The 16,997-nt window shown below is 45.8% G+C and overlaps 1 protein-coding gene across 1 annotated transcript in view; it reads right to left on the minus strand.

Moving 5' to 3' along the window:
• The window catches only part of thsd4 (thrombospondin type 1 domain containing 4), a gene marked incomplete at its 5' end in the record, with an annotated part of 61,692 nt that overhangs the window by 11,764 nt on the left and 32,931 nt on the right, over positions 1-16,997 (minus strand). Inside the window, one exon of the mRNA XM_080843080.1 lies at positions 5,608-5,812. Within this exon, the coding sequence (XP_080699206.1) occupies positions 5,608-5,812 (205 nt within the window). The remainder of the gene's footprint in view (positions 1-5,607; positions 5,813-16,997) is intronic.

Below are 16,997 nucleotides of genomic sequence, written 5' to 3' on the forward strand. Positions count from 1 at the left end.
TTATGATCGAAAAGCAGAAGCTCGTGATTTTAGCCCAGGGGTCCAGGTGCTCGCTTTGTTGCCTATGCAGGGTTCTCCTTTTGGAGCGAAATATTCTGGCCCATATACTGTTGTTCGCAAAGTGTCTGACACAAATTATTTGGTTGCTACGCCTGAGCGTAGGAAGGCTACACAGTTATGTCACGTTAATCTTCTCAAGGCATATTATGCATCATTGCCGTCGACGAGTGATAAGGCTGTAGGGAGATCTGTGTGTCTTGTCGTGGTAGAGGGCGCATCTGATGCTTCGCTGGTCTCAGCGGAGGATGATGTGCGCGGGCCCGACAGTGCGATGTTGCATGCTCGTCTAAACAATTCAGAGACGTTGGCTCAGTTGGATGTCGTATTGGGTCATTTGAAGGTGCAACAACGTGAAGAGTTAAAAGCTTTGATTGTGGAATATTCTTGTCTTTTTTCCGACACACCAACTTGCACGACTTTGATCGAGCACGACATAGATGTGGGAGACGCACGGCCTGTCCGTCAGAGATTTTACCGGGTTGCTCCTGATAAACGGAAAAGTTTAGATGACAGTGTTCAGTATCTTCTTGATAATGGGCTTGCTGAACCCTCCTATTCTAGTTGGGCATCGCCGTGTTTATTGGTTAAAAAACCTGACCACACGTTTCGATTTTGCACGGACTACAGAAAAGTGAACACTGTGACAAAACCAGATTCCTATCCATTACCTCGAATAGAGGACTGTGTCGATCAAGTTGGTGCTGCGCGTTATGTGAGCAAATTTGATTTATTAAAGGGATATTATCAGGTTCCTCTTACTCCTAGGGCACAGGAGATCTCCGCCTTCATAACGCCCACTGGTTTGTATTCCTATAAAAGGATGGCCTTTGGATTGCGCAACGCACCCGCAACTTTCCAGCGGCTCATGAATCAAGTTGTTGCGAGACTGGAGGGGTGTGCGGTGTACATTGATGACGTGGTTTGTTACTCTGACACGTGGGAAATACATCTTTCACGCATACGTTTACTGTTTGAGCGGTTGGTGGCAGCAACCCTTACTGTGAACCTAGCAAAGTGTGAATTTGCCCAGGCTACCGTTGTGTTTTTGGGCAAGGTAGTGGGGCAGGGAAAAGTACGGTTAGTAAGAGCTAAGGTCCAAGCCATCGACAAATTTCCACCTCCTGTAACGAAAAAAGAATTGATGCGTTTCCTAGGCATGATTGGTTATTACAGGAGTTTTTGTTGTAATTTTTCGTCCGTTGTTGCCCCACTGACTAATATGCTGAAGTCTTCAGTTAAATTTCAGTGGACTCCTGACTGTCAGCAGGCTTTTGAAAACGCCCAGTCTCTCCTGAGTTCCGCACCTGTCCTGGCCGCACCAAAGCTGGAGGAACCGTTCCAGTTGCAGGTTGATGCCAGCCAGGTGGGGGCAGGTGCAGTTCTTCTTCAGAAGGATGACAATGACATCGATAGACCAGTTTGTTATTTTTCTCGTAAATTCAATCGTCACCAGTTCAATTATTCGACAATTGAAAAGGAGGCCCTTGCCCTTATCTGGGCGCTCCAGCATTTCGATGTCTATGTGGGGGGGGGGGGTGCACCCTGTGGTGGTTTTCTCCGACCACAGCCCTCTAACTTTCCTTTCCTCACTTCAGAACACAAACCAGCGCCTTATGCGTTGGGCACTCTTTCTACAACCTTATGGATTGACTATTAGGCACATAAAGGGGTCTGAGAACGTCATAGCCGATGCTTTGTCAAGGGCTCCTGATGAGGATTAGCGGGCTGTGAGTGGAAATTTCTGCTGGTGGTTTTGGTTATTTAGTCTTTCTGGATAATGGGTTTAGTCACTTGTTTTTTGGTGGAAGTTAGGTAATGCTAGTTATGCATTATACAGAGTCCCCTGTATGGGCCTCTGTCTTGTGGGGGGAGTGATGTCATGCCCAGCTTGGCCATGCTGGGTGTGCCGCATTAAAACCCTGTTGGTTGTCCTGTCCCTCCGATCCACAGGGGGAGCCCTCTTGTCTGGCAGATGTGGCTAGATGGCAGATGATTGGCGGGACAGAATAAAAAGAGTTCCTGAGGTGAGCTTGGGGGCGGCCTCTTTCTCAGATGGACTCTTTGACACAGGTCTGCCAGACTTTCCCCTGGAGCTTACCCTTTTGGCCTTCTACCACTACACATACACTATACTGATCTGCACGACATTGAACTTTACTTTCTCTTGCCTCTCATTCACTGACTTTTGTAAGTATTTTCATTTTATTCAGTTAATAAATTATCTTTTGATTTAAACCTTTACTCGGTGTGGTCTCCCCATTTTTATGTTACCTCCACATCGAGCCATGTGGTCCTAACAATAATTGCTGGAAAAAATGAAGTCATCCTCAGATAAGTGACCAGTGCAAAAAATAACACATCCGATTAATCGACACATCGCTCAGCACTGAATATAAGCCCACTGATGGTGTTCCTACAAATCACAAATGACTTAACCGGCTGCCTCAAAAATGCCGTTCTGGTGGCACCAGCTTTCATTCTGTGGTAAATAAAATGACACACAGGGGCATTAGCGTGGGTCTGTGCCATGTGGTGTGAAGCCATGAGCATTTGGACCAGGGACACAGACATCAATTTAAGGATTTCGGAGCCACATGGTAGGACTAGATGAGCCTGATGTTATTTACACAGCAGACTAAGCTGAGGCTCAGGCTATAATTACGCAAACCCGCAACACACACACACAGTGATGGTACAGGATTGAGACGCGCTTCACCAGCATTCTTGACTTTTATAGGGACTAAGGTGTTCTTTCTGTGGGTGGCGGGGAGTGGCAGCACCAAAACAGAAATTGCCACCCAGATTGGAACCGCAGTTACCTTGAGTTGATGTAATTCAGGCCACTCTTTGAACCAAACCCACCTGACAATAAGTGAACAACTAAGTGAGGAAAAGCCTGTCCTATCGTATTCCAAATATGGTTGAGGTGAGACTGGGAGAAGTCTAGGGTGGCTGTGAGGGAGCCACTGAGGATTTTTTCTCTGATACCTTGTTCAACACCGCCCCCTAGTGACAAGGTGCGGAACCAGAGGATGTTACAGGAGCTCAGAGCTTTCCTCCCAGGACATCTGAACCGTTACCAAAACACGACCAATGTACACATCGGCACAACGGTTGAAAGGCTACATTGTTCCTTGCATGAAAACACATATGTGCACACACAGGCAGATTCCCAGACACATCTGCACACCTTTGTACACACATATGTGCATGTTCACACACACACACACACACTCTCTCTTTCTCTTTTTCTTTCTCTCTCTCCTTCTCTTTCTCTTTCTCTTTCTCTTTCTCTTTCTGTCTCTGTCTCTGTCTCTGTCTCACACGGACACACACACACACACACACAGAACTCCACCCTCTATGTTAACTCCCTACCACAGCACAGCAGGACGCTGCTCTGTGCTTGACAACATGTGAGGCCCCCTGGACTGGTCTACCTCCAAGGCGCTCTAAGTGAAAAGAGGTCGTTTACATGGAGCCTAGTTTGTCAATCTGATACGGATAGCTAATACAGATAGCCCTATCATACATACGAACACTCTCTATCCGCACCTTGTTTCCGCAACGATCGCAGTCCGGGGTAGAAAGTGAGTAGATTTGAATCGGTACGGGGGCTGGTGTTCGTCTGCACGGTTTCACGCAACCTGATGACGTCACTGCCCCACGTGATCTTTTCGCCATCTCCAACCAATATATATATAACTTGTTCTCCCTCAAAATCTCACTCGTGGTGGGCCTCGAATTCACTAACATTAACCCAGTCTTCTGATTTTTGATTAGCCCCCTATCTTGATCTAATTCTTCTTATTCAGACGTAACATAACTTTCATGACCACAAATATAAATTGGCCAGCGATTTAATTTGCTTTTTTATTCATAAATGTATGTAAAATGCTCGGAGCAATGCATCATGGGGACATGTCATGTTACTGTTCCAAACTCTTTATTATCAATAGAAAAAAGAATTCATTTTCGCATATCCTTTAGTCTGACCACTGATATTAACTATCATAATGTAATGTTGTTAATTGGAGCTTGAATGTCTTGTGTAATGTGTTTATCCTCGTGCTGTGAAGTACCTTCTTCTAGGTTTTTCACGTTTTTTCAGTTGTGTAAATAAAGCGCTAAAGCGCCACCCACAGGCGTGAGGTATGTACTACAGTCGGTTCACCACAATCTGCTGCCTCCGTGTTTACGCAAATCTCTCGTTGCCAGCCTCCGTATTTACAAAATTAAAAGATTCGATTGGTGTGAAAAGTAAATCCGATTCGGAGGCCCTAGACTTCGTGTGCATAGCACCTAAGTGAGCTCAGTCTCATCTATATAACATACATCTCTGAGCTCAGTCTCGTATGTATTACATACGTCTCTGAGCTCAGTCTCATATGGATATATTATATGAGTCCCTGAGCTCAGTGTCATAACAGTATATTATATAAGTCTCTGAACTCAGTCACACATATATTATATACGTCCCTGAGCTCAGTGTCGTATATTGCATACATCTCCGAGCATTGCCCCTCACAGCCGTACACCCTGCGTGGCACCTCTGCATGTGCCACCCTGTGAGCTGCCCTCAGTGAGCTCCTGTACTGGGCCAGTAGCTTACGCAGGAGAACATTCCTCCTCTTAATTAAAAAGAAACAGGAGGCAGGAGAGAGTCGGGTCCTCTAATGAAAGCTTGTTTATACACTAATCCCCTGAGGGTGGGTGGGGTGGCCACAACAGAGGGGGGTTGGAGGGGGCAGGGGCAAAACTCGCTGCTGAGGAGAGGCATGGCTCTCTTTAAAGAGAAGTCTCCCACAATGAGAGAAGACAGCCGTTCCCCCGAGAGTCTTCTGATCCTGCCACAGCCTGGCTGTCACACTCCTCCAGTTCGTTTCATGGAGATTATGTAGCCTATCCAGCAAGCACTTCTTCAACTGGGGATTCCGAGGAAAACGCGGCTGAGGTTTTCCTGACACTGAGCGCGATCATAAAAAAAAAAGAAGTCAAACTTTCCTCCCGTCTCAGCTACTTTTTAATTAAAGAAATCCAATCAACTTTACAAGCAGATGTTCCCTGGAAGCGGACCGATTGACCACAAAAAAGTGCTGAATCGGTTAAAGAGCTTTTACAAGTCGCTGCCAATGGTCCGGGCTTCCCTCGGTTTTACTGCAGAGCTAAATGTGAAACATTACCTTAAAGTCAGTCAGAGGAAGCCTTCTCGCAGCTCCTGGAAAGTGTTACGGTGCCTAGCCACGCTTCACTGAGGTAAAGCCAAAACCAACTCTCAAGTGCTCAGCAAGGACCAATAGAATGGTCCCCTTACCTCTCTATAAAATGGCACTGAAAGCACACCGCTAAACTGACTCCACTAAAGGCTCTTGCAGTTATATACCCACTTCCTTATAAACATTGCATGATTGTTAAGATCCATATCTCTTAACCCTGTCAACCGATTCTAAGCAGACAGCATACAATGCCAACACAGTGAAAGCGTGTGTGTGTGTGTGTGTGTTTTCCACATCTCTGCGGTCTGTCTGGACTCTCTCCGCCACTCACCGAGGTAGTTGCGACTCTTCATCATCTCGGTGACGTTGATCTTGATGGCACCCTCCGGGATCTCCACGATCTTGTGGTAGCCCACCTTGGTCAGGCTGTGCTTGAAGAGGCCCGACACCAGTCGGCAGGCCGTGTTGTCTCCGCCGCACACACCACATTTATCTATCACCCTCCCTGAGCCAAGGTACTCATCACAGCCCAGAGTCTAGAGGTGAAAAGAGAGACAGAGAGAGAGAGAGAGAACGAGAGAGAGAGAATGAGAATGAGAGAAAAGTCATGGGGACATAACTGAAAGACTAGAGAGACAAATGCAGAGAAGCGGACATTAGGTGGAGACGGAAGAGAGAAAGAGGACAGAAAAGAAGTCACAGGAAACCAGGGAGAGTACATCTGTTCCTGTACTTCAAAATGTAAAAGAAATCATCCTTCTGATGCCAGTTAAGTAGCTAACTGACCAAAACAAGCAATTTCAACAAGGGTTTGTTTCATCATTTTTGGAAATATTATAATCTGCCAGCATACACACTTAGACTGACGGACGCCTAATGCGCCTTACTGTTGGGATTTCTGGGAACTTGGAAGGGGAAGGGTGAAGTGCATTGTGCTTCCAAGTTTTTTTTTTCTTTTCTCTTCCTGCTTTGGAAATGAACTGAATGTTTGATTGGGTATCATCACTGCATTCAATATTGATTTGTTGTCATGTTGAGGTTTATGAAAGACACATATATGAGAATATGAATTATCCATAACCCAGTCTCTTCTGGCTCTGTTATCTAAACTGGTAGCACTAGGTGACTCTCTAGCTCTCTCACTCCCTCTACTCCTCGTTCTTCCACCAACTCTTTCTTTGGCAATTCTCTGGCGCTCCGCAAAACTTCCTTTCCTCCTTAAATAGTCACTGCATCGCTACAAATTGAATCAAAGAAATGCACAGGTGTAAATAAATAGTTCACCCACATGTGTTTGTGTCCCCTTCCCCTTGCCTGTGACAGAGAATGGAAGTGCCAGTAAATCAGATGTTTGGTAAGTATAGAACAGTTTATCAGCAGCCCATAAATCTAGTTGTCTCTGCTGTCTGGCTATGTGAACAGGTGTGGGAACGCCATGTCCAGTCTCAACAGGCCGACGTCTCTTTTACAGCCCACAGGAGACCGGGCCTCTTTAACCTACAAAAGTCCTCTTCAGGTGGGGATTTGCATGGATTTATGAATGCAGAAGCTGTGACTCTAGCAGGTCCAACCTGGCTTCACATATTTCAGAGAGTACCCATCTGAAAAAGGCGTCTTCAACCGCTGTGACTCCCAGTGGTTTATGAATGTAGGATCTTTCCAAGAGTATTTCACTAAGGGAAACTCATCAGCAGCAGTCCCAAAATTCCTAGACCCAGAAGGGACTGCAAGTGATGAGGTGGTCCCCAGACTATTGGGGTGGAGGTGGGGGAGAGGGGGGCTGAGGAGGGGGCCTTGGTGATTACAGCTCACCAGAGGAAAGTGTGGCCTTAAAAATAAGCGATGCCTCTCTCTCTGCCTCTTTTGGATCCCGGCCATCCCTGTACAGCTATGTCTTGGGGGGAAAACGCTGGGCTACTGCCTTGAGATCAGCCAGCATGTGAATCAGCACCACTCCCAGACAGTACGCCCTCCTGGGCCATTTCATCCAAATTCCAGCTGGGGCCTCCAGGGACGTCCTGCCTCTCCAAACAGCCTGTTCCTCAGGAACCCGATGTGCACACCGTGCAGCAGATAGCTCCATCTTAGGACATTAAATCCACTGCAGATAGCCCCCTGCCTTTAAAAGCATTAGAGGTGTGTTGGCACCAAACCCACCACATCCATCACAGCACAGTAAAAAGGAACTGAATGAGATGCTGTAATGTGTGCCTGTGTTGGTGTGTGTGTGTGTGTTTGCCAGTCTTGCTGTGTATGAGCCATTATGGCTTGTTGTACCTAAGAGGGATCTAACATGCCTTTTTATATTCTCATATGTTTCATAACTTCCCATTTCCGGACCTAAATGAGGCTTCACTGCAATGTCATATTGGAGGCCTTCTACCCTCCATAGTTTGGGGAGTTTGCGTGCACTGCTTCAAATGTGCACTCATGTATATTGCAGCCTCTGAAATGTTGTGCGTGTAAGAATATATATGTGTGTGTGTGTAAGTGTGTGTGTGTGTGTGTTTATGTGGATTGGGCTAGGGACCAGTTTATGCAAGCACAGCTCTACACACACACACACGCACACACGCACGCACGCACGCACACCCACACACGCACTTTCGCACACACACACACACACACACACCTGCTCGGAGCCAAGCCAAACACAGAGCACCTCTCTCTCCACGGGACACAACTGATAAAAGAAGGGTCCAGAAAAAAGCCCGGCGCTCGCTCTGGTCCTACTGGCCGGTCCTCTGGGTCATTGTGGGGTGAGAAAGGTGCCATCAAAGGGGTTCAGTCAGAGCATCGCGATTAGAAGGAAGACGCATAGGAGGAGGGCCAGCCCTGCCAATATTAACACACTGCCTCTGCCTCTGCCTCCCACTTACCCAGAAAGCCCTTCTGCTGTTGCATGAACCGTATTGCATGACAAAACACACTCTGTGCAGTAGGGCCTGAGTGTGCGGCATCCGCCGCAGTGAGAGTGTTTTTCCACTGGCATGTAACGTCAACAACATCATCCCGGACGCTGTGCAGCGGTGTCCCCTGCGTTGCTTCTCCAGATCTCGCGGCGCCCTTGGCGTTTAATCTAAACAGCTAAAGTAAATAAAACAACACACACACACACACCGCATCCTTCTCAGCCAAGCTCTAAAGGTCAGGAGCATTCTCATAGCTGGAGGTTTTCCTGAAGCAAAGCCCACAAACATACACACACAATGCCCTGCTTCTCTCACCACACACACACACATGCACAAACTCACACACACACACACACACACACACAGGCCCATTTCCTTAACCATACCCCCACATAAGCTCCCAGAGTTCTGAAAGCTGTTGACACTCAACCATCACCAAGCTTTTCTCCAAGGCTGTATTTCTGTATTCCCTGGGGTGGCTGAAGGGCTGGCTTCCTCCCATAAAGCTCCGTCTGACAGGCAGGCAGAGGGGTTATCTGTGGCTGCTTGCCTGGGAAAATCACTAGATATTAATCCGTATGTACACACACAGGCCCTTGATTTAGTGCCTACAGCCAGCATCAGTAGGGATGAAACATGAGATGGCCGCGTACGTGGCTGCATTTGTGGAAAAACTGTGGAATGAGGGTGGCGGGGGGGTGGGAGGGGGGTGACAGAACATCCACAGGAACTTGCGGCACACTGCCCCCCTCCAGTCATGGTCTTCCATCAAGGGCTTTGCTTTCTAAAAACATGTCGTATGGATGTGCCTCATGCAAACACCAAATGTAATGAATATAAACATGATTCAAACTCACCACCAGTCTATGGGAAACACTAACCAAGATACAGAAATGTCACCTTAAAATAGTGTATAGATTTCCTTTAATTTAATTTGTCTAATTTTATCTTTTATTATTTCATAAAATGTCACTATTATTCCTGTGTTGGGAGTGTGTGTGGAGGGGTGGGGGTATTACCTATAGAAAGAACAAGGCCTCTCAGGGTCAGATGTATGTATTGTACGTTAAAGAGCCCAGCGCAAACAGCAACTTGGCCAGTCCACAGAAATCGCTCGCTGTGCCTTTTCATTTGATGTTGAATGCATTACCCCTACAGCTGAATGCGCAATTAATGCATGTATTCGCCCTCTAACTGTTAATTGGGTCAACTTGTCATACCAAACTCCTGCAGCAGGCAGAATGCAGTTTTGGCCACGTGCAATCTGTTCGTGCATAGCATGTTTTCAGGCGTACGGGTGCTAACATGTTAGTACCTCTGGCACTCACCTCCACTACTGTTGTGATGCGGGCACGCCAGTAAATGTGCGCCTATTTACAGTAACTTCATGTTCCGAGCCTAACCCCAACTGCACTATTACTTTGAACGTCAGAGAGAGGCATCATGCTTATGGGTCTACACAAACAGCCTGCAGGGACCGTGACACTACTTCTACAGCCTCGCAGGATCCTGGCACTTCTCTTTATAAATGTAAAAACAAGCACAGCGGGAGACAGAGTTTTTCCCTTTTTGAGACATCAGCGGTTTAAGTGCTTGATTTAGCTGGGCCAACAGTGCGCTTCTCTCTCTCTTTCTCCCTCTCTCCCTCTCTCTCTCTCTCTCTCTCTCACTCTCTCTCCCTTCTGCTACCTGCTCGCCGTGGGTGGCTTGTGCTGTTTGGCGGGGGATGGTAACTCATCCACTCACAAGTGCTGTAATTGAGATTTAGATGTCACTAAAAATCCCCCTTCATCTGGAAATGCTTAGACGTGTAAGGATAGAGGCAGGGGAGACCTCTGTCACTCTTCTCAGGACGTATGAGGGCTTGCAATCCATTTGCTGACAAAAGAAAACGCTGTCCAATACTTCACACCAAAAGCCTCAGCTTTCCTCAGTTTCACACGATGATTAATAAATATGTTGAGGATGGAAAGTTTTCTATTTGACAAGTTGCCATTACCCCTAAGTGCTGAGGCACAAGTCATGGCTCCATAAATATCATTGTTAACAGAGAAAATCAGATATCTGTCCACAAGATCGCTTTCAATCACAGCCACATTTTCGTCTTTGTTTTTCAAGAAAGGACACAAATAAATGATGGCAAACAGCCCAGAACAGACCACCCTTTTCAGCTACTTTTCTTTCCAAGTGTTCCATCCCTCTTACTCATGCATTAATACATGTATGCAATAACAATGACCGTTATGATTTTGTCAGACAACACTTAATATGATAACTCTGGAGAGTCTGGAAAATGTATACTTGTGTGTGGTCCCATTTCTAGACTAGTATCAGTGGAAATGCCCAGACAAAATCTCCTGCCATTTTAGCAAGAGACTACACCATATGTGTGAGCTCAAAAGGGTGTGACTGCACTCGTTAGGCACTGTAATTATGTGATTAACTATAATTATGTGTATTTCTTACAGTTAAAGTTTACTTCTTTTTTACCCTTTAATTAATGTCCTTATTTGTACCTTTATTGTGCAATTAATTTTTAAATGATGATCAACTACTCTGATACTGTACTAACCATACTTAAGTTGAAAAAAAAAAACTACCTTGAATTTTAACAAAAAGGGACAATTTGAACACAGGCGGTAATTCCTTGTGCCAGTGAGAAAGACGTGATCGAATTCACTGCTCAGGAATATAATAGTCTACCCTGACAGCCACACTTCAGCTTTCAACATGAATTAATTTAGACCTGAGTGTGGGCACAGTTAATGAGGAAGGCAGACGCCTCACTTGTTATGTTCCACTCAACATGCACATGTCAAGAGTTGGCTGTGCTGGTTTACTATGACACTTAATCCTTTAGCCACAGCTATGGCCAGAGTCTTCAGGGAGGAACGTCTGGCAGCTTTGAACTGCCTGTGAGGCATTTTGCGGTCTTGCCAGTGGGAAAGTGAATAGGAGAGTAAATAACTGGGTTGTGAGTGACTTCACGCCTAAATGAGCAGGAATGCTCGATGCCGTGTACAGTAACAACTCCATCTTCACATTAACATCTTGCTTCTGCATCCAACAAGAAATCCATAGCAGTGAAGGCTGAATGCTGAATCCATCATTCCCGTGCTGGATGTTACAAAAGAACAAATGAATGTTGTGGTTGTCCATTTCTGACACTATGTTTTCAATAACTGAGAAAGTCTTAGAATAGAAGAAAAGTCTGAAGAGACCTTCAGGGAGGATAGTAAACTATGTTTGTTTTTTTTAGAACCATGTACACTGTAGCTTATAGCCTTATGAATGACTTTAAAGTCTAAAAACAGAAAGAGTGCATAAAATGTTACATGAATGTAGCTATCTGTTCAAATATATACACAACTACATATCTGGCTTGTATATCATATGGTTGTCATAATGAAATCACGTGATCTAAATTGGGTTTGGTATGGGCATGAAAACAGACATCCAAGACTCTGCAGTTGACAAACTCTGCCCAGAGGGAGGATGTAAGAATTACTGACTTCAACAGGTGAGCAAATAATTAAGACACAGCACCTCGGCCGCGGTCCTGCAGATGTGCACAGCTGTTGCTTATCAACATCATCTGCGTAATCCTGGAACGCGGCTCTGTGCTTTGGCTCGTTCGGCTCAAACACAGTATGCATTCATTAGCAGAGAGAGCTCTTGTCCAAGCGCCAGTTCCACTGAGCCATGCTTGGAACCTCGCTTTGGGTTTAAGGCTCCATCTCTGGACTTGCCTGGTTAGGCCAGACGAGGGGTTCCCACGGTATTTTTTTTAACAGAGCGCCAGGAGACTGAGAAACCTTGACGGCGATTCAGGCCTCAAGTTCGCCGATGTCATTATGGAAACAAACAGAAAACAAGTAAAAAGCACTTTCTGGTAATGGGGATTTGTCATTTTGTAGATTTGTCATTTTGCATGTGTGCCTAAAAAACAGGCAGAAGAGGATCCTGTTTGTTATAAAGGGTAGGCAATGCTCATTGTCTGACACTGATTTTTGCTCAGAGTATTCAAATCCTTTTTCATAAACAACAATACATAAATAAATACACCTAATAATAGATAAATACCATAAAAAAGACACTGTTAAAGGGGGCAACAGGAGTCTCACAGGATGTCAAGAATCTTAAAAGACTCTTATTCGCCATGCTTCTTTAAAAAAAAAAAAAAAAAAAAAAACACGATTAAGCGTGATGCTGCTCAGAAAAAAATAATACTTTCCTAGCTGGAAGGCATACAGCCCTTCAAATAAGTGTGGTAACTAAAAGCACACAGGATGCCATTCAGGCATTATGGGAACATCTTCAACTTTTATCACAGGCTTAACATTTCTGGAACTCAGCCACTGCCATTATCAAACCCTGCCTGCAAATATTCAGTGCGCTCATCTGGAAATGCAATATTTACATTGTTGGGCCCCTGAGTTAAGAATGCAATAGCAACATGGTCCCAGCCAATAATTTATTATGGATGTGGCCTTACAGTGGATGGAAATGATATTACTCATAGCCACAGAAATCCCACAGACAAGCCTCAGCATAAAGACAGAGGACATAAAATAAAATCTGTTTCATCATTAGCAACGTTGCTTGAGACGTATCAAAGTCCAGACTGGTAAAAGTCACACATTAATGTGAAAAATCGACAAGAGACAGATTCCACCAAAGCCAGGGGTTATATAAAGTGACAATCCGACAGAGCCTTGTCCCAGTGCCTCAATGTAAAGCTTTTAAACATGAAGCCACTAGTTTACAAAACAGCCTGACACAATTTCAAATAGATGTAGAGACGTTCCAAACTCCCCTTGTTATCCCTGATACTGCAACTCAACAGGGATATCATAGGCTTTTAAAGCTATAATATGTTGCCTTAGTTGCCAAAAAGTACATTCAATGAGACCAACTGCATGACCCAAGCACTGAACAGGCACAACAGTACTAGCCTGGTGTAACCAGACCCACATTTTTTTGTCTATAGGGTCTGTTCCAGACTAGAATCCCAGCGAATACTGAGCTGGGAGCCATTGGGCAGAGCCAGGCTACAGTATTCGCTTATTTTTTATGACCTATTTTTTTTTATTCTTAATAATATAACATGTAAATCCAATGATGAACATTCAAATGATTGATGCAATCTTTTATACTGTGAGCTCCAAAAAATTAAAAGTCCATTGGAGTGTAAGGTGTAAGGTTTTAAGTTAATAGTAAGTAAGTTTTGAGTTTGTTTTCAAAAAGGGGATAGAATGGTGTGGTCAGCCTGAAACTATGGCAACAGCTCAAGACTCTCTGAGTATTCTGCTCTGACATCTTCAACATTCTACTTTGGCAAAGTAGAATGTTCACGTTTCAAAGTTCTATTTCATTCACAAAGCAATCTTTAACACAGATTTCACTTGCTGAGACATACATTGCGATTTTCAACCTCGGATTACCATGAATTTTCAATATAATTACTCCAACTATACACAAGATGGCCTTCACCAAGATCAAGGTATTTTTAGGTCTTAACTTTACTTGATTTTGGTCAAATACCATGTGCTTCAGTCGATGAATTCATCAATTTCTTGTCTTTCTTTTAGGTGTACATCAAATCCTTACCAACCAGGCAGGAGGCACCTATTTCCATGGTGTGGGTAAGTGTTGTTATTTATTTTCTATATGAATAATATCTAAATAATGTTGAGATCATTTGTATTCCTCACAATAGTAAACCAAACAAAATGTTGAATCCATACATGTACCATTTGACCCCTAACAGCCCCTACCACTGGCTCTGGAGTCATCAACCAGCCAGTGATTTGGCCTGAATACCATGGATATCAGCCCCAGCAACACTCTGGGATGCTGAGCAACATCAACGCTCAGCCACATTTCCTGCCTGTCCCAGAGATCCCAGTCTTTCACTCTATCCCTCCTCAGGGATACCCCGGGATGACCTTCCAGGATGGAACTGTACCCTTCAATCCCCAGCAACAAGGTCCCATGATGTTTGTGGATGCTATGGGCCAACAGCATGTCACCTCTGTGGCCTTCCATCCACAGCTACAAGCGCCCCTTGTGGCTATGGGTGGTACAGGCTCACAGTATGGTGTCCCTCTGCCCTACGCTCCACACCTGCAAGGCCCAATCATGTATGTGGATGCCAACTGCCAGCAGCCTTTCGACCCAATGCTGCAGGCACCCTTCATGCTGATGGATGGTGCAGGCCTACCTCATGCCACATCTGTACCTTTTGATCCATATCTACAAGCACCCTTGATTGTGATGGATGCTATAGGTCTACAGCATAGAACCGCTGTGCCTTTCAATCCAATGCAAATACCAAGCGTGCCAGTTGAACTCGTCGACACGCCACAACTGCCAGGGATTGAAGAGCTGACTGCTGGACTGACCAGCACCGGCCTGGTGCGACCAGCCCCGATGGTAAAGCTTCCAGCCCAGCCGTGCCGGCAGGAGACCAAGGTTCCAGCTAAGGTGGCAGGATGCACCCCAACCGATGTGCCAACTTTAACCCTGAAGCCACAGGCGACAACATCAACAGAGGATGCAGAAGTCAGGAAGGTGCAGGATGGACAGCCAAAGGCCATTATTGAGGCCCTGCCTCCAGACACTAGCACTGCAAAGGACATCCTGGTTGTTGAAGATGCTGAGGCAAAACCTGCAGACAAGAGTGCCTCCACCAAACAGACACTGAAGACTGTTCCTGTCGAGGTGGGCAAGGCAGACGCCAAACCGTCCAAGAAACCCAAGAAAAGTCTCCCTGAGAATGCTGACAAAAGCAAAGACAGGAAGAGAAAGCGCAAGCATGACAAAGGTGAGAACGAGAGGAAGGAGAAACGCAGCAAGAAAGTGAAAAGCCCCACCACAAAAACAACCAAGACTGGTGAAGGGGAAAGGGACAGGTCAGACGCAGACAACGCAGCAGACAGTTCCAAGGCACCTGTAGATAAGTCAAAGGATAAGCACAAGGATTCCTCCAAAAAGTCCAAGAGTAAGAAGGCCAAAGCTGTGGCCACCTTACAAGACCTGCAACCCAGGAGCAGACTTGGAGAGCGCATGGTGAACTGTGTGCAAGTCTTCCATAAGCTCGGAGACAAGATTGACAAAGTCAAGCCCCCCGTGTCAAAACCAAACCCGGAGGAGGCTGCCCAGAAGACACCCCAGAAGCCTCAGTCTGATCGCCCTGGATCATCTGGTGGGCAGGTCAAAGGTCAGCAAAAGATGCCCTACACAGGTCAGCCTTACAGGATCCCTAAAATGCAAAGGTCAAACAACGTGCCAGACTGCGCACCCGTGCGCTCTAATGCTGACCAGGCACGCCGCCCAGCATGGATCCAAAGCACGTCTTCTGCACCCCGACCTGAGAGAAAGTTCCAGAAGCCCACGCCTCCGGTCCAGGTGCCCCACTACTTCAAGAACCATGCCTACGGCAGCGTGGGTGACTACGGAGATGGAGAAAGGGTCCTCTACCTGAAGCCCGAGTACCCTGGCATGTTCCCTCTCCCCCTCATCAACCTGCCGCCTCTGCCCCCCGGTGCGCCCCGCTCCTTCCACTGCCGAGAGTACTCCAACACTATCACCTTTGAGCGCCGGGCCGAGAGAGAGGCCATGAAGCGTGAGGCCAAGCGGAACAGGGATGAGGCGGCCAAGATCACCAGGAACAGCGTAGACCGCCGTGTCCTGACCGAGCGCAGGCACCTGCCATACGAGCCGTGGCCGGTGGATGACAACTGGTGGGAGACCGGACTGGACGACACATGGAAGTTCCCAGAGTGTTCATTGGACGCTAGGATTGATGCGATGTTCAACTGAAATGACTGAAAAATGTGTATTATTATTTAATAAAGTAAAATTATTTTTTTGTTATTATTGGCTTGAACTTGTTTCCTGTTTCACATCACAATAACAACGCAACAAATTAACAAATAGGAATATGCTGTGATAATGCAGTTAATTAATTGGGGGCAGTCTAACACTCTCTCCCACACACACAAACACCGATCAGATCAGGCCCACTGTCATGATTATTTACTTAATGCACCCGAGGACTTTACTGATTGTTGATTATTATTGATCTATGTGTAGCCAGTCAGGTTCCTGTGTATCGAGGGCCTTAGCAGGACCTTTCTAAATAAGAAAGGCTTTCCTCATTAGTTCTTAATGGTATCCTCAGCTTTTTAAAGAACTTCCCTTACTCTAAACTTTAAGTTCTTCAAATGAGGTGCCTCGGCACCATCATCAAAACTGAGTTTTAATGTATTTGCTTTCCATTCTTTGGCAAGAAAAAACGTTTTTAAGATGGGAAAGTCTGTATATGGAACCTTAAATCATCTGAAGGAACCAACACAGAACCTTTTGTCATGTACAGGACAGACAGACAGCGAGGTGGGTGCTGGAGTGAGGCAGAATCAGGGTGGGGGGGCAGGATGGTGTGGCTTAGCAGTGGCTGCAGCAGCAAATCTCAGGTATGTGCCCGCTGCTCGCCTGCTCCCACCCTCCCCCCCGTCCTCCCATTCCTCTATTTCACCTACTGCTCCAAGAGAGGAGATCGAAAGTGGGCCACTGAGCTCACACTCGTAACTGACTGTGGTTAAGGAGCTCTTACTGTGCTCAAAGAAACACACACTAATGTGATTTTACACACACAGGAAACTATTTCACTTTTTACAGCCAGCGGAAAGACTTTGTGCTTCTTTAAAGAGGAACAATTTAGTCAATTGCTTTTAACAACAATTCCAAGCCACAAATGCCATCTGACATCTCAAGTTCCAGAGACTGCTACTGCTGACAACAAAAG

The sequence above is a fragment of the Sprattus sprattus genome (genome assembly GCF_963457725.1).
Source record: "Sprattus sprattus genome assembly, chromosome: 8".
Lineage (NCBI taxonomy): Eukaryota > Metazoa > Chordata > Actinopteri > Clupeiformes > Clupeidae > Sprattus > Sprattus sprattus.